Source organism: Camelus bactrianus, chromosome 10, assembly GCF_048773025.1.
Source record: "Camelus bactrianus isolate YW-2024 breed Bactrian camel chromosome 10, ASM4877302v1, whole genome shotgun sequence".
Taxonomy (NCBI): Eukaryota; Metazoa; Chordata; class Mammalia; order Artiodactyla; family Camelidae; genus Camelus; species Camelus bactrianus.
In genome coordinates, this window is record NC_133548.1 from 25141848 (window position 1) to 25168780 (window position 26933).

General features: G+C 33.4%; 1 protein-coding gene across 1 annotated transcript in view; it reads left to right on the top strand.

Annotated features, from left to right (window-relative positions):
- Positions 1–26933, top strand: part of CCDC73 (coiled-coil domain containing 73) — a 101726-nt gene that overhangs the window by 25285 nt on the left and 49508 nt on the right. The window contains exons 2-4 of the mRNA XM_074372202.1: positions 138–290; positions 14627–14698; positions 25482–25553. Of these exons, the coding sequence (XP_074228303.1) occupies positions 153–290; positions 14627–14698; positions 25482–25553 (282 nt within the window). The 5' untranslated portion in view covers positions 138–152. The remainder of the gene's footprint in view (positions 1–137; positions 291–14626; positions 14699–25481; positions 25554–26933) is intronic.

Consider the following 26933-nt stretch of genomic DNA (forward strand, 5'->3'; position numbering starts at 1 on the left):
AGAATAGGAGTGATGACAGACTGTTATTCAATGTTGAACCTGGATGGTTATGGGATATAGGTTGTGTTTTTATGTTAACTGTGCTTTTACTTAACCTAAATATATTTTTTTCAGTTAAAACCTTTTTTATATTACAGGAAATAAATGTTAATATGGAGAATGATTTTAAGACTGAGTCAGCATCATCCACCTTTCCTCTTCAAAGTTCTTCAGAGACATTGTTTTCTATTCAGCTATTAGATTTCAAATCAAGTTTGCTGGAAGCATTAGAAGAACTGCGTATGAGAAGGGTAAGCTCCTTTTTAAAATGCTTTTTTAAATCAAAGAACTTGATTTTGTCCAACTTTTTGGCTTAAGGGAAGAAAAAAAAAATGACAAAATAACCTCTTATTTGGAAAGAAGAAATATAGCCCAAAAAATGGAGTAAAAGAGAAAAGATCAGGTTTAGTTAACATCATGAGGTGGAATAGATGAATCTATAAACTAAAGTAAAAAATAAAACAGATTTTCAGGTTGTTAAATACTTGGTAAGTCAGCTAGTATTTATTGAGTGCCTTGGAGTGCATAAATAGCATTATGATTAGACCCAGCGCCTGATGAAATAGAACTGCTCTTCAGGAGATTACAATTTTGTTAAGGTTGTAAGATAGGTGCCAATGAAAAGATTAAGTAATGAAACAAGCAACATAATTAAGTGACAAAGCAAATGCATGTAGTAAGTATTCAGAGTTCACATAATAAAATAGCCTTATTTTTAAAGTGATAACCCTGAGATCTTTAAAAAGGAGATACCTAGTATAAAATGGTAATAAAAGCTATTTGGTTTCAATGGGAGATCTATATTGTATAAAAGCATTTCATTTCTGAGACTGTGGATCTAAATTTGCAGAGCATTATTGTCAGCTCTCTGTTAAATAGATTGGAGGTGGTAATGTTCTGAAAAGAAGAAAAAAACTATGAAAACATTGTAATAATGATATGGGGATGGGGTCAGTAGGCCTTATACGTAACTGAAGACAGAACGTAAGAGACAGAAAGGAGAATTGGTAGAACTTCGTGACTCCTTGGAAATAGCTATAAGTGGGAGAAAAACAGATCTGAAACAACATTTTTATTATATGAATCTTGTTCTAGAATTTTAAAACTTGAAATTTGTTGTCATAATAAGAAAATTCGATTGCCACTTCATCCTATATAAAGCTACTTACTATCAATGTAAGAAGAATCTACTTAACAAGGAAGAAATCCTACTAAAAAAAGGATATGTTAGATAAGCATTGAAAATAGCTGTTTTTCAAAATTAGCTTAAAATGGTATTTTTTTAAAGTAAAACAGCTTTAGGTAGCTATTTAAAACTTTATATTCTGTTTTATTTTGTTTTGGACATTATGTTTTGGTCTGTTTATATTTATAACTTGAAAAATAAGCTTCCTTTAAAAATTTTTAGAAAAATTTCAGGGTAGTAATAGGAACAGTGTTTTTTAATAACCAAATGCAGGAACGTATACTACTTTTAATAATATTCCTCACTGAGAGGAGAACTTTATTCTGGAAAAAGACAAGTATTGATTTTCACATTTACATAATGGTAACACTTCATCCATATTGCTGGATTTTAATTTTTCCCCAGATTTTAATAAGAAAATTTCAGAAGTGCAAAGTAGTTGAAAGACTTTCATAGTGAACACCCATATACCCACCATGGTAGGCAGAATAATGGTCACCCCAGTGATGTCCACGTTCTAACCCTCAAACCCTATAAATATGTTACCTTACATGACAAAAGGGACTCTGAAGTTGTGATAGAGTTATAGATGGAGGGGTTACACTGAATTATTCAGGGGGTCCTAATATGTTCACAAGGGTTCTTATAAGAGGGAAGGAGGATAATCAGAATCAGAGAAACAAATGTGATGACAGAAGTAAGGGGTGTGGTCAGAGGGAGATTTGAATATGTTATATTGCTGGCTTTGAAGATGGAGGGTGGAAGCCATGAGTCAAGAGATGCAGGTGGAAGCTGGAAGAGGCAAGGAGTTTTCCCATAGAGACTTCAGAAGGGATGTGGCCTAAACAACACCTTGATTTTAGCCCAGTAAGGACATTTCAGATTTCTGACCTCCAAAACTGTAATAGACTAAGTCTGAGTTGTTTTAAGCCAGTTTGTGTGTTGGAATTTATTATAGCAGGTTCTATGCTTGATCCTCATATCCCTTTATTATTCTGGGCTAATGAGCTATAGGTGCCCATGTAATTTGAACGTCTTTATAGCATTTATCATGGCCACTGAATAGGCTAATGTATTTGCAAATCGAAATTGTGTTATGCAAACAAATGAAACTGCGTTTTATTTGAATTCAACTTTGGCTTCAAGTAAAGGATGTTGGAATAGAGTATTCACAAACTACTCTAATGTGTATAGAGAATACCTATGAACTCACTTTGAAATTTGCTGCATTTTTAGTTATCTGGATTAGTTAACCTTTGTAAGCACTGACAATATTAATATGTTACATGGATTTATCACAGGGAGACAAAAAAGGAACATACCTTACATGCTTTACTGTCTTGTGTAGACTGAATAACAGATACACAGTGATCGATTATTGACTATGAAAGAAGTGACATGATTCATTACTGATCATGACACACGTGTGTTGTTTATGTAGTGATTTGTGGATCAAAGAGTTAGCAGTGAAGTTTGTGCAGTTAGTCACAATAATATACCATGGTAACTAAAATTTAGGCCATATTGTTGGGGAGCTGGTACTGTTTAACCAAACCAAAGTAACTGAAATTTGTGCATGTTAGATCTGTGTAATGTGAGGGCTGCCTGTATATTATTAAATGAAAAATGCAAGTTGCTAAAAAAATTTTAAATGTTTGTATAGCCATAGATCCAGGAGAACAGTTCCGGAAAGATATATATTAAACCATTAACCATGGTTACTTCAGAAGAGTGAAGTTCTTTGTAGTATCCTTGCACCTTTTCTGTAAATTTGAGCTTTTTTTAACAATAAAAAATTAAAAACAATTAAGTATTAGGCATGTCAAGAAATACTATGTGATCAATACCAATATAAAAATCAGACAATAAAAATAAAATTATATGTGATTTGGATATTGGAGTTTAAACAGAAAAGGACATTTTAAATAGTGCTTCAGTTATACATATATATTATTTTTCATATTCTTTTCATTATGGGTTATTACAAGCTATTGAATATAGTTCCCTGTGCTGTACAGTAGGACCTTGTTGTGTCTGCTAATCCCAAACTCTTAATTTGTCCCTCCCCTCTTTTTCCCTTTGGTAGCCATATTGTTTTCTATGTCAGTGAGTCTGTTTCTGTTTTGGAAATAAATTCATTTGTGTCATTTTTTTAGATTCCACATAAAAATGATATCATATGATATTTGTCTTTCTGTGTCTGACTTACTTCACTTAAGATGATAATCTCTAGGTCCACTGACGTTGCAGCAAATGATATTATTTCATTCTTTTTTATGGCTGAGTAGTATTTCATTGTGTTTATAGATACCACAACTTCTTTATCCAGTCATCTGTGGTTGGATATTTAGGTTGTTTCCATGTCTTGGCTATTGTAAATAGTGCTTTTATGAACATTTGGGTGCATGTATCTTAGACAAGAAAATTTAATACAATTAACATATTGAAAATATGTATTGTCTTGATACTATTAGGCTAAAGACAAAAAGCTTAAAAGCTGACATTAAAAACTACCTCTGGTTGGTAAATTCATTTCTCATGGGAGTAGTACTGAAACTGCAGGTATGCTAGTGTTGAACAAATATGCAAATTATGGATTATGAGAGCTAGGTAGAATTTTTTTGCTGTTGAAACAAGAATAAGCTTGGAAGGAAGGCTAGCATGAGCTCTGTGGTGCTGGATTAAAGTTGAAGATAGCAATATGAACTCATGATTTAATTATATACAGGTAGAAAGATACAGAAATATAGATATGTGTATAAATGGGTTAGAATATATGCATATATTTTCTAGCTCTGCTGAAAAGGCCTAGAAATAGCAACACCCCAGTAGCAGCAGCCATCTGTAGGGCCCAGATCTTGGTTCTAAATAAAATCATCTAATGAAAGGAACCAGTACTCCTTGGAGAAATGGTTTATTCCAGAGTTGGACGTCATGTAGTGCTGGAAGGTAAGGAGGTACTTAAAACAACATGTCAAAAGGGTACAGAAGCCAACCTGAAAGAGCTTCCATGAACAAAGCTGGAAGAATCTGAGCAACAAATTAAATAATAATGGCATTGGATTATAACCCAAAGAATAAAATAAATCTTCATTTCACCCTACTAACATAAATGAATGATGAAATAAATAAATTGGAGAGATGGGACAAATCTTTAATTCCAATGATTAAATGTAGAAGGAAGAAGAAAATTAGAAAATCACTCTTAGAACATCACAGTAATAATTGCTGCAGGCAAGATCTACTGATGAATTCTAAAATTAGTGGATAAAACTTTAAGGAGAAACAGAATAGTTGCATAGTCACATGGTATCTTCCCCAAATCATTTAGTAAGTTACCGTGATGGTTTTATATGTGTTCACAAATTGTTTGGTACTCCTTCCTCTAGTAAGTGGAGCTTAATTTCCCTCACCTTGATTGTGGACTAAGTCCTAAGAGATAAAAGATATAAAGGGAAAAATATTTAGGTTTACTATGGAGAAACCTGGCAGATAACACCTTAACTAAGTGATTAAGATTCTTAGAAAGAATTCATATGGTATCCATAATTCATGTGAATATCAAATACTCATAATATGATATGATGAGAAGGAAATTTTACCTCTGTGGTATTTTCCCCCTAAACCTAGTCTAATCATGAGAAAATATCAGACAAACCTCATATGTGGGCCATTCTACAAGACATCTCAACAATGCTTGTCAGAGGTATCAAGGTCATGAAAAACAAGAAGATTGAGAAACTATCACAGATTGGAGGAGTCTAGGGAGACATGACTAAATGCAACATGGTATTGTATTGTATCCTGCAACAGATGTTGGTAGAAAAACTAGGTAAATCTGAATAAACTTTGTTGTCTAATCAATAGTACTGTAACAATGTGATTTTCTTAACTGATAAATGTGCCCTAGTTATGTAAGATTTTAACATTAGGGAAGGTGGGCAAAGAGTATACATGAACTCTACTATCTTTACAAGTCCTCTGTAAATCTAAAATTATTTCAAAATAAAAAGTTTGTGAACAATTAGGACTTTGAAACAGTGAAAACTCAAGAAATACTGTAGTAGTTCTACAAATTAATATTATTATTTTTTATTTTTAAGAGATATTAAGCAATCAAAACTATATTTAGTCATTCACTTAAGGTTTTCTGAGCACTTACTGTGCCAGGTTTTAAAGATTATAATATCACATAATAATAAAGGAGTGCACAAAATACTGTGAGACTGTGGACAAGGAAATGCCTAACTTACTAAGGGGCATGAAGGGAAGCTTCATGGAAGGAGTAACTCATGCAGAGACATTATGAATGAATAGGAATTTTGGATCAGTCTTTCTCAGGGGTATCAATTGTATTAGTCTTTTCAAGGAATTAAATTTGACTTTGATGATTCTACTGCATATTTTTTATATTATATTACTGTCTACTCTTATCTTTATTATTTCTTTATTTAATTTGTTCTTTTTGTCTTGAACTTTTGGAGATGGTATTTAGTTGATTAATTTTAACCTTTTTTCTTTTCTAATATAAAGCATTTAAATTCAGGAAACTCTTTTAGCATGGCTTTAGCTGGATTCCACAAATTTGTATAGATTTTTATCTTCATTATCATTCAGTTCAAATTATTTTCTAGTTTTCATTGTAATTTCTTTTTTGACCCATATTTAGATGTGTACTACTTCTTTAACAAATATTTGGGAGTTTTATTTTACTTTTATTAACTTTAAAAGATTGATTTCTAGTATAATTCTGCTTTATCAGTTATTAAACTTTATGTAATTTCAGTCAGTATTTGTGGAGCTTTGCTTTCCAGCAAGCATGTAATCAAGTTTGGAAAATATTTCAACATGGAGGAACTTGAAAATAATATGTATTTTGTATTTCTTGGGTGCAGTGTTATAGGACTGTGAATTTGGTCAACTTTGTAAATTTTGTTGAAATCTTCTATATCATTATTGATTTTTTATTTATATTCTCCTTTTTTCTTTTTCTGTCCATGTTTCAGTCTGGTTTGCTTTTTTCAGTTAATGAATTTTCTCTTCAGTTTATCTAATCTGATAATAGAGTCAAACTTTTGAGTTCTTAATTTCATTTCTTGTATTTTCAGTTTTAAAATTTTCATTTGGTTCTTCTGACTTTCTAGTCCTCTCTTGAAATTGATTTGTCATATAATTTACTGAGCATATTAGTATCATATATTTCAAGTCTATGTCTGTAAACTCCATGTCTGGACCCTTTGTAGATCCATTTTTATTGTGTCTTTTTTTTTTTTCTCTCTTCATTTTTGGTCATTGGATCTTATCTCTTGGGATGGAAGGTGAATTTTGATTAAATGACCGACTTTGTGCATTACAAATTGTAAAGAAAGTTTGAGACCTTGGGTGATGTTATCTTCCTTTAGAGAGATTCACTTTTGTTTCAGGAAATTAAAATGGGCCAGATCATTTTACCCATTTTACGCAGATTGAGTTGAGTGGAGGCTAAGTTTCCATCTTTGTGAGGGCTAGTTTATTTCCACTGTAGAGTATAGCTCTTTGGGCTTCCAATTTAAATCCTGGGATATTTGCCAGAATCCCCTCTTCTTGGTGGGTCCTGAACACTAAGTCAATCCCTATAAAGACTGCTGGTGGATCTGCCTCAGCCTCTAGTGAACTATCAAATGGAGATTGTCAGGATCACCTCTCTGTGCTTCCCTACCTCTGTGATCTTGAAGATGTATTCTAAATGATAAGTCCTTTTGTAGGATCATGAAATTGTAGAATTTTAGAGCTGGAAGTGATCTGAGATAGCTTCTGGTCTAACCTAAAATCCAGAGACTTTAAGAGATTGGTACTATGAATGGTATTCCTTGTCTTATGCTCTTCCATTTGTATATATAATAAATTAACTGGAATGAATAATGCAGTCAACATAAAATTGGACCATACTGTAAAGGGTTAGATAGTAAAGTTTCTTTAAAGAAGTAAAACCCAATAGATAAGTGAAATCTAAAAAAGAGGCTTTCTCACGCCACTAAACTGTATTTCAATGCTTAAATATGCTATAATTAACAAAATTACTCATTTTTTTCTCATGGATCACTTAGCTCATCCAAAAATAATGATTTGCTAAGGAAATTGTGAAGGAAACTGATAATATAATATATGGAAAAAATTGCATGTTTTTTTAATTAATGATCTACAAATAAGCAATATGAACCAACAAAATAGTTCATATTGAATCTGTAATGTGTGCTTTTTGGAAGTTAGACGCCATATCTGGTAAATTCCATTATCAGATAGATCTGTAGGATAATTGATGAGTAGGGATGAACAATAGCAGGGGGTCATAAATTCAGCTTCCTTCAGGAGTCAGTAGCTGGCTCGTGATGTGAATAGGGTTAGGAATTGTGTTGAACTGGAGAGCCTCCATCTACAGTTTACCCTATATTTGCCATTCAACTCCAAAAAATTGTTGCCATATAGAAAAACGGGCCCTGTACTACCAGCTCTTCCAGTTATTGAAAAGAAACTAGAAATCCAGACCTGAATATGAAATATGTTAGATTCTAAAAATTGGAAGAGAGTTGAAAATTTTAAAACCAGATTTTCTAAGCCAAATCATCTATACGATGGGGATAAAGGACGTCTATCACAGAACTTTCAAACTTTTAAAATATGCATTCATTTGATAACTTTTGAAAAACCACTACTCAGTCTTACCCTAAGAGACTTTAAAATTGCAAATTAATTACTATACTCTTATGATATATTATGTATCATAAGAGAATTTTATGTATCATAATAGAATTATGAAGTATTATAGGAGTTCAGAGGATGTCACATTACATTTATTAAATATCTAAGCAGAAGTAAATCATGGAATTTTAAATGAGCAATAAATAAAAGCCAATGGAAATTTGAGTATTCTAAAATAACAGTGATTTGCTAAGGAAATTATGAAGGAAATGGGTAATTAATGATATCATATGTGGTAAATAACATTAAGCAGCATTTCAATGCCCCATAAAATTAGTTATGTTATGAGTGGAATCACACCTCTTTGAATTATAATGATTTGTAGAATATGGTTTTTTGGTGTGTATGTATATATATATATATATATATATATTTTTTTTTTTTTTATTGAAGTATAGTCGGTTTACAACATTGTGTCAATTTCTGGTGTACAGCATAATGCTTCAGTCATACATAAACATACATGTATTCATTTTCATATTCTTTTTCACCATAAGTTACTACAAGATATTGAATATAATTCCCTGTACTATACAGTATGAACTTATTGTTTATTTATTTTATATATTAGAATATGTATCTTTATACTACATGGAAAACTGATAAAATGAAAGGTGACATTATAATATGCTTCTACTATATTAGTATTTTGATTTAACTTCGTACTTTTTATTAAAAATTATTTATCTTTTTATTTGAACTTTTCATTTTATTCATTCTTCAAGCAACTTTCAAAAGTTATTAGTAAAAATTCTTACAAAATTGTCATTAAGAAAAAATACATTATGTTTGGTAGGAAAATAGTTATTAATAAAAATTCTTATTAAATTGTCAATGAGAAAAAATATATTAAGTTTTGTAGGAAAATCCCATGTGTAACTTCAATGAAGTATCCAAGAATATAGAACTTTAAAAGTGTTTATTTTTTATTAGCTGCCTTAGGACTATAAGGATTTAAGTGTTTTTACAAAAACAATAAAAGAGGAGTAATTTGATGGTTTATTTACTCTTTATAACCTTTTAGAAAGTGTCATGCTTTTTTTAAAGTGCTTGCTTCAGGCTGTAGTTTTACAAGATGGGCTGTGTATTGGTCAGACCTCTTCAATTCTTGACCCTGAACAGATTTAGGGATATAGTACATACAACAGGCACTGTCCAAGCAGCCAAAACTGTAACTGGATACTTTTATTCTCCTTTTCAAACTCATAATCCACCTCCTACGAAATTGCTCAATTCAGTTTCTCATGTTGTCTAATATAATACCGATCACTCTTTCAGAGAGTTTCTTGGTTTGATTAGCTGCAAAGTATCCAAGATAAATATCTCTAATATGCATGGGCTAAGTTCATGTTTTAAAAAAATCTCTTTCCTAATTATAGTATTTAAACTACTGTTTTCATTTTAGTCAACTTAATCTATTACAAAGATATGTTAAATAGAAAAATATTTGTATTATTCATAGCAGTTTTGAAGTTCTTTTGTTTTTGCTTTCAACAGATACTTCTAGTTCTTATTTTGAAGTGTTCTACCAAACATTCTGCTACCAAACAATCAGAATGTAGTTGTATACTTAAAATAGGTAGTGTGATTTTGAATGGTTTTCTAACTTTTGTGGGATATAAAGATAAAATTCTGAGGTTTTTGAAGGAAAAGAATACATCATAACAATCCATACTGTCCCACAGCATCCACAATTTCTTAAAGGTAATATAATAGCACGTTTAAAAGACTCTGGAGACAAATCATTTGGTTCAGATAACTGTCTCTGCTATTTACCTGCTATGTGACTTTAGGCAAGTTACTTTTCCTGTTGCTAATAACACAGTTTCCTTATTTATAAAGTGGCAATAATAAGAGTATTATTCATAAAATTATACCTAGGATTAAATTAATCAATACATAAAAAGTGCTTAGAATGATATCTAAATCATAGTAAGATCTCCTAACCCACTATAGCCACTAAAAGTGAAGTGTATAACCAGGCCTACATGAAGAAAGCAGTATCTTACACATTTTCAGTCTACCTGCTTTGGGAAGATATGCATGCTATATGTAACACACCCCTTCCCCAAACAAGTGTGTATACACTTACTTCCTTTTTCAGTGTTTTGAATTTAGATGCGTATTACTGCAAGAGCTTCTATTCTATCCTCACTTTATCACTTAGCATACCCTGTCCGTGTACATTCTGTCCCTTATTCCATGTTGGAAGAACCTTGATTGTGTCTTAGGGTCCACCTCTCACCCATGTGAGTTAGGTAAATCCTGACTATCTTGGCCACTCAAGAAGGTCCAGTGAATTCCACCTGCCAGCAACTGATTTGGGAGTGGGCATATGACCTAGTGATGACCAGTGAGATATTAGAAGATGTGTATTGGGAAGATTCTGGGAAAAGTTTTGTTATCCTTTTAATAAGAGGTTGTACTTTTTCTACTGCAGGATAATGTCCTTTCTGTCCTTAATGCCTACAGTTAAAGTAGCCAGGGGATGAAAAATCTAAGGAAAAGCACTTGGATAATGGCAAAATGGAAAGATAGGCAGGATCATAGTCCTTGATGATATTTTTGAGCCACTAAAAATCAATCCTAGACGCACTCCGCCTTTAGACTTGTTGTCATGTGAGATAATAAGTCCGATAAGCCATTGTGAGTTGAGGTTTGTTGTTGTTGCTACTTGCTGCTGAAAGCATTTAAAATGAGACCGCTTTCATGAAAACTTCTGAATACCATAGCATGAGAGAGAGAGAGAGGAAGAGAGAGAGAGTGTGTGTATATCTAATAAAGCAAAGAATATGTAAGAGAGTCACAGAAAAATATTTTATAACAAACACATATTTTGTCTGTTAACATCCACTCTTTGATTTCTCCCAAACATTTTGTTATGAAAATTGTCCAACATACAGCAAACTGACAGAATTTGACAGTGAACTCTCATACACCATTAACATTTTATTGTACTTGTTTTATAACATACCTGTCTATCTACTTATCCCTCCTTCAACTTTATTTTCGATGAGTTCAGAATAAATTGCAGGCATCAGTGCACTTCCTCCTAAATACATCAGAATGCACATCATTAAGCAGAGTACAGCTTTTTTCTTTCCAGTAAAATTTACATGGAATGTAAGACACAAATCTTAACTGTGTATTTGATGAGTTTTGACAGATTCATACACCTATATAATGCAAACTGTTATCCAGATATAAAATGTTTCCATCAACCCAGAAAATTCCCTCAAGCTCCTTCTCAGGCAAATTCTACTCCTGCTACCCTCCCCAAGAGGCAACCCACTCTTGATTTTTCCACACTAACTTGATTAGTTTTTCCTGACATTTCATATAAATTGAATCATACAATATATACTCTTTTAGGTAAGGCTTTTTTCACTCAGCGTAATGTTTTTAATCCATTCATGTTGTTTGTGTATCAGCATACAGATCCTGTATGTGTTTGTTAAGTGTAGACCTATGTATTTAATTTTCTCTAGAGTGATTATAAATAGTATTGTGGTTTTTTCTTCTTTGAATTCTCAAAGAACTTAAGGTTTGTGCTACACAATTTTATTTATTTTATTTATTTTTTTGTGCTACGCTATTTTTTTAAATTGAGGTTAGTCAGTTTACAATGTTGTGTCAATTTCTGGTGTACAGCTAGTATTATGTTTTTAATTTCAGTTTCATCATTTTTATTGTTAGTATATAGAAATGTAATTGATTTTGGGGGTGTTGATCTTGTATCTTATGACCTTGATCAGCTCACTAGTTCTGGGAGTTTTTTTAATAGATTCCTTAGGATTTTCTATGTATATGATCATGTCATCTACAAATAAAGATGGTTTTACTTTTTTCTGTCTGATCCATCCTTCCTTCCTTCCTTACCCCTCTCTTTTTCTCTTTCTCTCCCTCTCCTTTTCTCTGTCTGTCCATCCATCCATCTAACCATTCCTTATTGCAGTGTTTAGAACTTCCAGTAGTATGTTGAATAAGGACAGAGAGAGTAGATATCCATTTCTTGTTCTGGATCTCAGAGGGAAAGCACTCAGTCTATCATCATTAAATATGATTATTTACAATAACCAAAGATATGGAAGCAACCCAAGTGCCCATCAACAGATGAATGGATAAAGAAGATACAGTGGAAGATGACTCAGCCGTAAAAAAGAATGAAAATTCTGTCATTTGCAACAACATGAATAGACTTGGAGGGTGTTATGCTTAGTGAAATAAATCAGAGAAAGACAAATAGTATACGTTATCACTTATATATGGAATCTGAAAAATAAAATCAAGTAGTGAATACAACAACAACAAAAAAGTTAAATGTAGTGTTTTTATAAATGCTCTTTATCAAATTAAGGTGATTCCCTTTATTCCTAACTGGCTGAGAACTTCTATTATGAATGAGTTGGTATTTGTCAAATGTTTATTCTTTGCCAGTTGATATGGTCATATGATTTTTCTTCTGTAGCATATTGATTTGGTGAATTACATCAACTGTTGAACCAGCTTTGCATACCTGGAATCCAACAATGTTGGATTCTATTTGCTAATATGTTATTGAGGATTTTTCCATCAAAACTATGAGAGATATTGGGCTTAGTTTTTTTGTTTGTTTTTTTTGTTTTTTTTTTTGGTACTGTCTTTATCTGGTTTTGGTGTCCCAGTAAACGGGCCTCATAAAATGAGTTGGGACGTGCTCCTTCCTCTTCTGTATTTCTGGGAGAAACTGTGTAAAAGTGCTGTTAATTCTTCTTTAAATTTTTAGTAGGATTCTTCAGTGAAATTATCCAGGCCTGGAAATTTCCTTTTTGAGAGCTTTTAAATTTATGATTATAGGGCTATTTAGACTGTATGTATCTCCTTGGTTGAGGTTTGTAGTTTGTGGTTTGAGAATTGGTCCATTTCTGTAAGTTGTCAAATTTATGAGCATAAACTTGTTTGTAGCATTCCCTTAACTTTTTAATGGCTACAGGACTTTTGTACGTGGTTTCTTTTAGCTCTTTGAGCATATTTAAAATTATTGATTTAAAGTCTTTGTCTAAGTCTGTTGTCTGCACTTTCTCAGGGACAGTTACTGTTATTTCTTTTTCCTGCGTATGGATCACACTTTTCTGTTGATTTGCATGCCTTGTAATTTTTTGTTGAGAAGTGGACGTGGGCATTTTGAATATGTGACAACTCTGGTGATCAGATTTCTCCCGCTCCCCAAGGTTACTGCTTGTTTTTGTCATTGTTTGTTTAATAACTTTTCTGAAATAAGTTTGTTAAGCATTAAGTTTTTGTCATGCGTGGCAATTGAAGTCATTGTGCTCTTAGCTTAGTGATCAGCTAGTGCTTTGTTTGACAGAGATTCCCTTAAATACCTGGAGCCAAAACAAATATGAAAAAACTCCCAGTCTTCGTAGAAGAGCTGTGTGTGTGTGTATGTTGGGACATGCATTCAGCACTCAGCCAGGCAGCTTTCAAGTCTACCTGTTTGACGTTTTCAACAGAAGCTTCACATTTCTCTAGTGATATCTTGTGTTTATGGTGTGGGCTAATTCAAGAGTATTATAATATTTTAAACAAAATCAGAGGATTTTTCTAAATAACTGCTTCCTGCTTGGCTTTGGGCCTCCCCCTCTTGACTTTGGCTCTTCTCTTTGTGCTGTTTCCCAGAGAGAGTCTGTCTTTACAGCTGTCCCAGCTGTATCTCTCTGTTTTTTCATCTGACTCTTGTCAGTTGGGTGGTGGTGGCAGGTGGGGGAATAGGAGCATTCTCTGACGTTCTGATTAAGCCTCAGTCTTTGGTGAACCTGAGTCTCAAGGTGAGGTCTTCATAAGAATATTGATCCCTCTTTCGTATTTAATGGTGGTACTAGCATGTATTCCTTCCCCTTCCCCATCGATAGAACTGTTGTTTTATTTTCCTAGCCTTCTCCTCTCAGCTGCCGTGGGTTCCCACAAGTGCTCTCACGCTAGAGCTTTTGTTGCTCTTCCCCCTGTAGATTAAGGCTTTTGTTCCTCAGGGGAGATAAGGAAGAAAGGTCTGTTGAGGCGGAGTTCTCAGTGGTGGCTCCTGGTCCCCTTTCCCAGCTGCAGAGGATTTCCACTAGTGTCCTGAGATACAGTTTTTGTTGTTCTTTCCCTTGCAGATTTAGGTTTTTGGTCTGTAGGAGGTAACAGGGAAGATGGCTTGTGACTGCGCTTGTCTCCAGCCAGTACCACAGGCGAAAGCTTTCTCAGATTCTTCCCATCCTTCCCTGTAAGCACCTGGTGGGTATCATGGAAGAAAAACCTGTTCAAAAGTGTAAACCTCCTTATTTCTGGGGCCCTCAGGAGATTCATGTTCTTACACTAACCTATGTTCTGCCTTTAGAAATTTATTTAGTATGTTTAGCTGAATTTTTTTTTTTTAATCAGTACTGCATGGCTTACGTCCCCAGTAAACAAATGCTGTGGTTCTGTTCTCCCTGCAGGCACCTGTCTCTATCCAGATTTTGGATTACTTGGTTGATCTGGGACCTCAGTCCTCTGATGGTTTTGTCTATTTAATTTGCAATTTTCCAGCTTTTTTTCTTATTGAAAGTGTGGGAGGATGATCTTTTTAGCTCTTTAGAAAGAGCTGAAACTGGAACTTTTCAAGTCCTAATTTTCATAGCATTTTTCTTGTTTTTGACTTAGGAAGCAGAAACTCAGTATGAAGAGCAGATTGGTAAAATTATTGTGGAGACCCAAGAACTTAAATGGCAAAAGGTGAGTATTTCCCCCTGTAATTAGCATTTTTAGAACCTATTTTAAAATGTATTCTAATCCTTAATTGCAGAGTTTAATTTTTAAATTTCCTAAACATATTTGAGGAATTGTGCATCATTTTAATGACTCTAAAGAAAATTCCAGCTAAAATGTTAGTAACATTTTGGGCTTCCAGAAAACTGAGACTAACCATTTTTTTTAGGCTTTCTGATAAGAAAATAACTGAGGATAACTCTGAAAACTACCATGAATTATTTCATATCTGAAAAACATATTTTATGTTATGAAGAGTCAAAATGTTTTTTAGGAAGTGAAACCTCAGAATAGTACCATTTTTTTAGGTTGTTATTATATACTATAACCAAATATAAAAAAATAGTATTGAATCTGATTCTATTTCTATCCTTATCCATATGGAGGCATTTTTTAATAGTGTTTCTTATGCCTTTCCACCAAAGAAATCTTAACAGCTAAAATTTAAAAGCTTAGTTAAGATGGCCCTTCTTCTCATTATTTGGCAATATTGAAACAGGAATTTGGAGGTGATATGTCAGAATCAGAATTCAAATGACAGAGGATAGGCCAACAATGGGAATTTTGAGGCCAGACAGACCCCAAAGTTGTATAGAAATGGGAGTAAAACCAAAGTTGGATTATATATGAGAGACAGGTCTAAAACAAAGAGACCTGTCTATACAGTCTCTTCAGAAAGTTGTGTTGGGAAAACTGGACAGCCTCATGTAAATCAGTGAAGTTAGAACACTCCCTCACACCATACACAAAAATGAACTCAACATGGCTTAAATACTTAAACATAAGACAAGACATGATAAACCTCCTAGAAGAAAACATAGGAAAACATTATCTGACATAACTCTTAGCAGTGTTCTCCTAGGGCAGTCTACCCAGGCAATAGAAATAAAAGCAAAAATAAACAAATGGGGTCTATTAAACTTAAAAGCTTTTGCACAGCAAAGGAAACTGTAAGCAAAATGAAAAAACAACCTACAGAATGGGCAAAAATATTTGCAAATGATGCAACTGACAAGGGCTTAATTTCCAGAGTATAAAAATAGCTCATACAACTTAATAACAAAAAGACAAACAACCCAATCCAAAAATGGGCAGAAGACCTAAACAAGCAATTCTCCTATGAAGACATACAAATGGCCAATAGGCATATGAAAAAATGCACAATATCGCTAATTGTCAGAGAAATGCAAACCAAACTACAATGAGGTATCACCTCACACCAGTCAGAATGGCCATCATTCAAAAGTTCACAAACAATAAATACTGGAGAGGGTGTTATAAAAGGGAACACTCCTACACTGTTGGTGGGTAGTTTGGTGCAGAATTATGGAAAACAGTATGGAGATTCCTCAAAAAACTAAAAATAGACTTACCATATGATCCAGCAATCCCACTCCTGGACATATATCCAGAGGGACCTCTAATTTGAAAAGATAAATGCACCCCAGTGTTCAAATGAACAGAAGTTTTAAAAGTGGGCATCCTTGCCTTTTTCCTGATATTAGAGGAAAAGCTTTCATTCCTTTACCATGGAGTGTTATGTTCACTGTGGGTTTTTCAGTTGATTATGTTCAGGTAGGTTCTTTCTGTTCCTAGTTTGTTGAGTGTTTTTATCATAAAAAGTTGTTGAATTTTGTCGGATTCCTTTTTTTTTTTTTTTTTTTTTGCAAAAGTTGAAATAGTGTACTTTCCCCCACTTCATTCTGTTAATGTGGTGTATTACATTGATTAATTTTTGTATGTTGAACTGTCCTTTTATCCTAAGGATAAATCCCACTTGGTCATGATGTATGATCCTTTTAATATACTTCTGAATTCTGTTTGCTGGTATTTTGTTGAGGATTTTTGCATCAGTGTTCATCACGGATACTGGTTTATAGTATTCTTTTCTTGATGTATCTTCATCTGGGTTTGGTATCAAGACAATACATACCTCAAAGCATGAGTTAGGAAGTGTCTTTTCCTATTCAAACTCTTGAAAAGTTTGAAGAGTATTACTGTTAGTTCTTCTCTAAATGTTTGGTAGAATTTACCAGTTGAAGCCATTAGGTTCAGGGCTTTTCTTTGTTGGGAGTTTTTTGATACTTACTGAGTCTCCTTACTACTTAAAGGTCTGTTGAAATTTTGTTTCTTTGTAATTTGGTCTTAGTAAGTTTTGCATTTCTAGGAATTCTCTATTTTATCTAGGTTACTCAGTTTGTGCCTAACATACAATTGTTCATAGTACTCATAATACGTATTATTTCTGCAGAATCAATAGTAATGTCCCCACTTTCATTTTTGATTTTAGTAATTTGTGTCTTTTTTTTTTCTTAGTCCATCTAGCTAAAGGTTTGTCAATTTTGTTATCTTTTCAAAGAACCACCTTTAATTTCACTGATTTTCTCTATTGTTTTTCTAGTCCCTTTTTCATTTATCTCTGCTCTGCTCTTCATTATTTCCTTCTTTCTGCTAGCTTTGGGTTTAGTTTGTTCTTCTCTTTCTTAAGTGTAAAGTTAGGTTGTTGATTTGAGATCTTTTTTTCTTTTTCTTTTTCTTTTTTTTTTTGGTTGTGGAGAGGTCATTAGGTCTATTATTTATTTATTATCAGTTTTTTTTTAATAGAGATACTGAGGATTGCTAAGCATGCACTCTATCATTTGGGCTACACCCTTCTCCCAAGATCTTTCTTTTTAATGTAAGCATTTATAGCTGTAAATTTTCCCCTTAGGACTTCTTTTGCTGTATCCCATAAGTTCTGGTATGTTGTATTTTTGTCTTCATTTGTCTGTAAGTATTTCCTAATTTCCCTTGTGATTTCTTCTTTAATCCATTAGTTGTTTAGGAGTTTGTTGTTTAATTTCCACAAATATATGGGTTTTCCAGCTTTCCTCCTGTAACTGATTTCTAACTTCATACCCTTGTGGTCAGAAAAGATACACTGCATAATATCTACTTTTGAAATCTATTTAGACTTAATTTATGGCCTAACATATAATCTGTCCTGGAAAATGTCCCAGATGCACTTGAGAATGATGTATATTTTGTTTTTGGGTAGAGTGTTCTGTACATGTCTGTTAGGTCTAAGTGGTTTACTGTATTGTTCAGGTCTTCTGTTTCCTTACTTATCTTCTGTCTGGTTGTTCAATCCATTATTGAAAATGAGATATTGAAGTCTCCAACTATTACTGTAGAACTATTTATCCCTTCAGTTCTGTCCTTTTTTGCTTCATATATTTTGATGGTTTGTGATTAGGTACATAAATGTTTATAATTATTATATCTTTCACTTATTGAATGTTTTATGAATATATAATATCTTTCTTTGTCTCTAACTTTTTCAAATTTAAAGTCTATTTTTTATTTTGTCCTTTTTTTTTTTTTTGGCCTTTTGGTTATTATTTTTATGAAATATCTTTTTCCATTCTTTCACTTTCAACCTGCTTGTGTCTATGGATCTAAAGTGAGTCTCTTGTAGACAGCATAAAGTTGGATCATGTTTTTTATCCATTCTTTCAATTTTGTCTTTTGATTAGAGAGTTTACATGTACATTTAAAGTAATTACTGGTAGGGAGCGACTGACTTCTGTCATTTTGCTGTTTTCCGAGTATCTTTTAGCTTTTTGTTCCTCATTTCCTGCATTACCACCATCTTTTGTATTTAGCTGACTTTTGTAGTGAAATGTTTAAATTCCTTTCTTATTTCCTTACGTATATTTTCTATAACTATTTTCTTTTTGGTTACTATGGGGATTACAGTTAGCATCTATCATTATAACACTCTGATTTAAATTTATATCAACTTAACTTCAGTTACATACAAGAATTCTGTTCCTTTATAGCTCCATTGCCACCCTTTTCAGTTGCTGATATTACAAAATTACATCTTTATATATTGTGTGCCCAAGCACATAAAATAATAATTTAAAAAAATGCATTAGTCTGTGAATTATGTAGAAAGCAAATGTGGAGTTACAAACCAAAGTTACAATAATACTAGCTTTTAGTCTAATAATTTTTTAATGTATCAATTTCTTAAGTCATATAGGAACAAAAAGAAATAAAAACCATTGTTGGAGTAATCCTAGCTTTTATAATTGTTAATGTATTTACCTTTACTGAGATCTTTATTTCTTCATATGATTTTGAGTTACTCTCTTGTGTTCTTTCATTTCAACCTGCAGGACTCCTTTTATCATTTCTTGCAGGCCAGATCTAACAGTAATGAACTCTTTCAGTTTTTGTTTATATGCATTTTAGATCATGTAGAAGAAAGGCAACTTATATGAGATGGTGATAAGACTATAAAGAATATTTCCTGAGTCTTTGGAGTACTTTGGCAGTTTTGTCTGAAGTAAGAATATGTCCAAAATTAGGGCACAATTACCCAATTTCATTTAGTAACCTCTAATGTGTGTATGGTGGAAGCCATTGAGTGTAGGAGAGTATGGACTTAGTCGCCTTGAGAGTTAGACATAACCTTCTTGGTCATGGAAGTTCAAGAGTATCAGGTTTAATATGCCATTAATTCTCAATACTTTTCCTCAAGATTGGGGGTGATTGGGGCAATGAAGTATTTAAGTAAATGACAAGGCTTTGCAAAGTTCTCCAGTAATAGGGCCTAGTGAAGTGAGTGCCTCTTTCATGTTGGGAACATAAAATCAAGAAATTTTTTCCTTCTCTCATAATTGTAGCTGTCTGTCAAAAAGTTTTAAGCCATCCAGAGAAGTAGCAAGCAATGATCAGAACATATTCCGAACCCTTTGCTGGGGTTAATTTTAGGAAATCCATTTGGACATGTTCAATAGGATCCTGAAGCTTGAGTTTACAAGGAAAACAGTTTTACTAGGATTGTACTGGAGACAGATGAGCTCTTCCCAAGAGACATCCTCAAAAATTTTAGTAAAATTTCCCCACTAATGATAATTGAGTATAGTTTTCAATATGCCCTTGCTCTGATGGGTAATTTCTTGTAAAATTTTTTGCAGCTTCAGCAAGGTTCTCTAGTGCCACCAAGTGTCTGTCCTGAAAGTGCCAGGGATTTTCTTGCAGTTTACAACCACGTATTCTTTTCAGACTGTGGAGCCATTTGTGGGCATCCCAAAATAGTGTTTTGGAATTAACACAAAGATTTAGCTTTTTAGAGTGTCATAGGGCCAGGACCTGAGTGCGGGTTGCCTGTGTGTCATAAAGATAAATTAGGTTATTTCCTTTAGCCTTTTTTGTCCTTTATAGTGTAGCTTTACGATAGCCACCTCCTAATGGTAAGCATTAGAGCTCTTAAAACTGTTGTTCATCTTACACTGGGATTCCTATTGAGGTTAGAAACTCTCATTGTTTCAAAATCATGGACTACTCCGAAGGCATACCTGAAACTAGTTTTATGTTAACTCTATTATCTCTTGACAGTTGGCAGGCTCTGCTGAGTGGGTAAGTACTGTCATCTGGGCTGGTTTTACCTCTGGTAAGGAGTCATATTTTAGGGGTTAGTTGAGACGGTTGCAGTGCCTGATATTTTCCCATTTCAGTTTCAAAAAGTGATATATCAACAAATAATATTAAACCTAGATTTTCTAGGAGGGGTTTCTAATAAATCTGTTTCAGGCAGAACCATTGCTTGGACAAAGGCTAAATCTCATGAAATTCCCTTCTTTAGGTAATGGGACAAGAGTAGCAATCTTTAAAGTACAGCACTGAGTGGAAATGTGTGAGGAAAAAGTAATAAAAGTTCATAGGAGGTAAGGCTTCTTGCTGAGAAATATGTTTTCAGTAAGCAACAAGGATTGTACAGCATACAGAATCATCAAGTTTAAACAGTATCCTTAAACCAAATCAGTAGAGGCCTCTACTAGTTTGGCTGCTGCTAATACTATCCTTAGATAGGATTTTGCTACTGAGTTAAGGGGAAGATTGTAGTTAGTAGGTGGACCCTGATGCTACCTCCAGTCTTCTTTTAGAGTATTTTGCTCAGATACAAAGAGATAGAAAGCTGTATGACAATTTGGAATGCCCTAGTTGGGGGTGTGTGGGGGGGGAGAGGGGGACTGTTGAAGAATTATTTTTAAATTACAAAATTCTTGTTCATGTTTTAGTTCCTAAGGGAAAGGTTCCATTATTGAGGACTTAAATTATATGGACATGTGTCCATTTCAGGTATGTTTGGAACCCAGTGTCTGCAGTAGCCAGTTAAATCTAGACAACTTCTTAATTTTCTCTTAGGAACCAGCCTTGGAAAGTATTGAATGGCTCATGATTTATCAGGAATGATATATTTACCCCCTTGGCATAAATTATACCCTAAATAATATACTTTATTCTTACAAAATATTTAAATTTAGGGGTGGGGGGGATTTTCAAGTCCTTTCTGAGCTAAAACAGTAAGTAGATAAATGGAGAAAGCAAAAACGTGTCTACATATTATACAAGTGTAGAGTTATAGGGAAATTTAAGGTCCCTAAGTTCCTCAGTAACCCCCTGCGGTATAACTGTCCAGGTAAATTGTTGACTTTGCCAAGACAAAATAACAGGTGAAACTCTCTTGTTCTAAAGGGACACTATAGAAAGCAGTACACACACACGCACACACACACCCCTATATAATAAAATATGTAGAGTCAGGTGGCACTGAAGATAAAGTAGTATTTGGGCTCAGTACTACAATGAATTGGGGAAATAGTGATTTTATTTATGGTGTTAAGGTCTTGAACAGATCTTCACCCACTGGGTTTCTTAACTGGGGAACAAGAGTTTAAAGACTTGTACGGGTATAATTCATCTTTTCTTTGTTAGGCTTTTGGACCATTGGCTTTAGTTCTTCTTAGTTTCTGATTTTAAATCTATTATATAAAGTTAGGTAGAGGTTTAGATAGACCAGTCTGAACTTTGCTGTCAATATCAGTAAGACATTTTGCCCACAGAGAGTGCCACTTCATGTAGATCTCTAATTTGGTTTGATCATTGATGAAGGTACCTAACCCATTATCTAAATTACCTGTGATCTGATTGTGAATAGAAAAATTCTCAGGGATCTTAAAAAAAAATCAGGGATTTATACCCAAGGAGACAAAGGACCTCTTCTCCAAAAATTGTAAGATGCTGATGAAAGAAATTGAAGATGAAATAAACAGATGGAAAGATATACTGTGTTCTTGGATTGGAAGAATCAATATTGTCAAAATGGCCATAGTACCCAAGGCAGTGTAGATTCAGTGCAGTCGCTATCAAATTACCAATGACATTTTTCACAGAGCTGGAACAAACAAATGTTAAAATCGTATGGAAACACAAAAGACCCTGAATAGCCAAACCAGTCTTGAAAAAGGAGAAAGGAGCTGGGGGAGTCATGCTCCCTGACTTCAGACTATACTACAAAGCTACAATAATCAAAACAAGTATCGTACAGGCACAAAAACAGACATGTAGATCAATGGAACAGAATGGAAAGTCCAGAAATAAACCCACACACTTATAATCAATTAATCTATGAAAAAGGAGGCAAGCATATACAATGGAGAAAAGACAGTCTCTTCAACAGGTGGTGCTGGGAAAACTGGATAGCTACCTGTAAAAGACTGAAATTAGAACATTCTCAAACATCATATACAAAAATAAACTCAAAATGGATTAAAGACCTAAATGTAAGACCAGATACTATAAAACTCCTGGAGGAAAACATAGGCAGAACACTCTTTGACATAAATCACAGCAATATTTTTTTCAAACCAGTTCCTGCAATAATGGAAATAAAAGCAAAAATAAACAAATGGGATCTAATTAAATTTAAAAAGCTTTTGCACAGCTAAGGATACCATCAACAAAACGAAAAGACAACCCACAGAATGGGAGAAAATATTTGCAAATGATCCCACCGCCAAGGGACTAATTTCCAAAATATACAAACAGCTCATACAGCTTAATATCAAAACAAAAACAAAAAACAAAAACAAAAAAACAAGCAACCCAATCAAAAAATAGGCAGAAGACCTAAATAGACATCTCTCCAAAGAAGACATCCAGATGGCCGACAAGCACATGAATAGATGCTGAACATCACTAATTGTTAGAGAAATGCAAATCAAAACTACAATGAGCTATCACCTCACACCAGTCAGAATGGCCGTCATTCAAAAGTCCACAGACGATAAAGCTGGAGAGGATGTGGAGAAAAAGGAACCCTCCTATACTGTTGGTGGGAATGTAAATTGGTGCAGCCACTATGGAAGATAGTATGGAGATTCATCAAAAAACTGAAAATAGATTTATTGTATGATTCAGCAATCTCACTCCTGGGCATGTATCCAAAGGAAAATATAATTCGAAGAAACACATGCACCCCAATGTTCACAGCAGCACTGTTTACAATAACAAAGACATGGGAACAACTCAAATGTCCATCGACAGATGTCTAGATAAAGAAGTTGTGGTATATATACAATTGAATAGTACTCAGCCATAAAAAAGAATAAGATAATGCCATGTGCAGCAACATGGATGGACTTGGAGTCTAAGTGAAATCAGAAAGAGAAAGAAAAATGCCATATGATATCACTTATATGTGGAATCTAAAAAAAAAGGACACAAATGAACTTATCTACAAAACAGAAACAGACTCACAGACATAGAGAACAAACTTATGGTTTCCAGTGGGTAAAGGGATAAAATGGGAATTAGAAATTTGCACCTCTTGGGGAGTGATGGAAATGTCAGCTATCTTGATTTAGGTGGTGGTTTCATTGGTGTACACATCTATCAAAATTCATCAAATAGTACATCTGAAATATGTGTAATTTACTGTACAGGAATCACACCACAATAAAGGTGTTAAAATTTTTTTTTAAATAAGGAATTTAATTTTGCAATTCTATAGATTCCCTTCTCTTAAGTTGATGGGTGTGGTGTCATAAAGGAGAAAATATTCCTCACTTGAGAATCAAGGATAACAGTTACAGGCTGAAATGGGGCATGTATCTTTTGATTACTAGAGATACACACTATTTGAGTAGCTCATTGACTCTGAGGGAGAGGTTGTGTGATGCTGCCAGAGTTTATGGTATGAATAAAAAATTTTTAAGTTTTTTTTAATATGTAGTGAAATTTCTCTTTGTAAGATTGAGGAATAAATGAGAAATTGGGTGCATGATTTCCCTTGGAGGAGTGTCATTGATTTGCCCACTTGATATTTTTTCCCTTCATTTTCTTAGCTAATTCAGGATGGTTTTTTTTCCCAGTGTCTTTTCTGCTTATATTAAGTATCTATAGGTGTCTTTACAAGAGACTCACTCCTCTAGTGCTTGATGACTGGAGTGGGAGTATTATATTGTTTTAACTGTAGGGCCATCAGTTTATTCTTCTTTTGTTCTAAGGCTTTTTGAACTGGAACTGGAGCTTTTTGAAGATCTGGATTTGGAGATCTGATAATGGGGCTATTTCCCATTCCAGTTTTTGTTGCATATTAAATCTCCTGTTTCTGGATTTAAGGCTGTTCACAAAAAGTGGGGCAAGAGCTGGAGATCACATCTACTTCAAATCTACTCCTCAAAAAACCTATCCCTGAAGTCTCCTATAAATTTATTCTTTTGTTGTTTGCAGGATATTAGAGTCTAATACATTTTCACAGGAAAAACTTTGGGCAGTAGCCTCTGAAAGATTTTGTCCAACATCTATAGCTTTTCTAAGTATCTGTTTTCCTATGCAGTTTGAGATTTCCTAAATCATTCTTGGGATCTCACTTTTCCTTTTCCTTTTTTTTTTTTTTTTTTTTTTTTTTTTGCTTCTGAGAATATGAACCAATTGATACAGACTTGGAAACTGGCAGTATTATTTTATTTAATTAGCTATGGAAATTGAAATATTTAAAGTAATTGCTAACTTCAGGAGAAATACAAAGTTATATGAGAATAGAAATGTAATCATGGTATAGTGTATGGGGCTCAGCACTGAATAAAAATTGCATAGTTAAAAGAGTGTAAATATGGACTGTTGATTTAAGCCTCTATTTTTATATAACTGTTGAAGAATGGAGGGAGGAGATGTAGGATAATGGTTGTACAAGGAAGCTAAACTCCCAACTATCATAGTAAGAGGTCAGTAGATAAATTTTTTAAATTGATAAATCAACATATATTTAGAAACATGGAGTAAAATTACAGAAACATTTGAAAGTGGTTGCCACTTGTAGATCTAATTTTTTAAATTATGAGAATTATTTGATAAAAATAGAAGAAAAACATTTGTCTGGAATCTAAAGGACAGGACACACAACTTCTACCCAAAAAGTAGGGGGGAGGGAAGAAATGGAATCATATATATGGATTTTTTTTAATGCCCTATGCTAGTTTTGATTTTGTAAAAAATTATTTCAGTGAATTTACAGAATTATATGTTGCCATGTAAACATTTGTGCTTAGACAATAAAATTGATTTCTTTGGAAACTCTAAGACTGTAGTGTGCTTGTATACTAGGACTGTTAGTTTTGATAACTTTTGCTGAAAGATATTTTCTTGAAGAAGACTTTGGAGAAAGCTATGTTCAGAATTAAAAAAAATTTTAAAGCAATGTTTTATCATGGAGAAGCAACTGGAAGCAACATTATTGTGTACTGAGTCCATGACAGTTAAAACATCATAAAATTGGCTTAAGTTGCATTTCAAGAGCATAAGATATGTGTAATTAATATGTTTAACATTTATTTAAATTGTGAACTCAATTAAAATTTAAAACCAAAAGAGTTGGTAGAATTTATGTTTTAACTTTTCATAATTTTTAAAATAGGAAACTCTTCAGAATCAAAAGGAAACATTAGCAAAGCAACACAAAGAAGCAATGGCAGTTTTTAAAAAGCAGGTAATTTCAAAAATTTCAGACAAACCCTATAGTTTTAAATATTGCACTTTGCTCACTTCCCATGAATATTATGACAAATTGTTCTCCCTACTCAATGAAGACAAAAAAAGATATTATTGGAAGCAGAAAATGAATAAAGTTGTTTTGAATCACAACTGATAATAAAGAGTATAATGTAGCAGAATGATTTAGTTAAGGAGAGAAATTGGGAGAACTGTTTTCTTGGAGATATGTTTTCATTTGTCCTAAGTAAAATATGTTAGTGATATGTGTTCTTGCTCTTTCTCTCCCTTCTCCCTCTCTTTAATTAGTGTATCCTAGGATCTTAATTTTTTCCGCAATTTTTTACCCAAGCCAGAATTATAATGCTGATAAAAAGCTGAGATGCAAGTAAGGAGATGTAAAGGATGAAGCAATGTGATTATCATGCACCTCCATAAATATTAACCATCAGCAACTAAGAAAGACCAGTAGAAAAATAGAAAAAAAATAAAAGAAAAATGTTTTAAAGAAATGAATAGCAACTCTGGTTATTTTGAATTCTATAACTCATCTTTACTACCTCAAATTTCTCTAAAATACAAGTGTAAGAAATGTGCTTATGGAAAATATACTCTGGAAGTGTTTTTCTTTACAGTCATGCCAGCATCACCATTTTTCTTCTGTTTTCCTCCCCTGTTTAGTTTTCATCTCCATACAAGTGTGTATGTTTAGAAAGGAATGCGTAAAAAGAGATAAACCTATATAACTTAAATCACTAGTGGATTAAGGTTATTGGCGACTTATACTGTAGTTTGGATTTGTATAAGTAGGTGATAACTTCTTCCTGTAGTCTAAAATTGGCTTTACCTCGGTTATGGGAGTTTTAATTGAAGGGTAAAGAAGCAGAAGCCAAATGTACAACATAGTATTCTTTAGGAGAGAGCAATTCTATGTCTCTATTACCGCAGGGGACTCTGGGCAAGATAAGAACATCCAGGTATCTGAAGGAGAGAGGAGAAAGTGCTGTTGGCTTCTTCCCCCCAGCTTTTTTTTTTTTTTTTTTTAATATGTTGTTTGTTTCTTCTTTTCTTTAAAAAATGTAATGTAAAATTACTCACTTGAATGTAAGTGAGTAATATTGAAAATGAAATGGAGAAATTCCATAGAAAAAGTTTATTTCTTGACACCTTTGCCTTGTATCCTTGTGTTGCTTGGACTATTTAACTAGCTTCCTTTGGCAAGTTCACTTTAGTTTTTCTGTTTTAAAATGTCTTTGTGTAGTAGACTGCCACATGCATTTTTATAAAATGTCAGAAAATACTGTCAATGCAAATATAAATGATATCAATTTCATAAACGTATGCCTTCAGAAAATGTTGCATGTTATTATTTATGAGT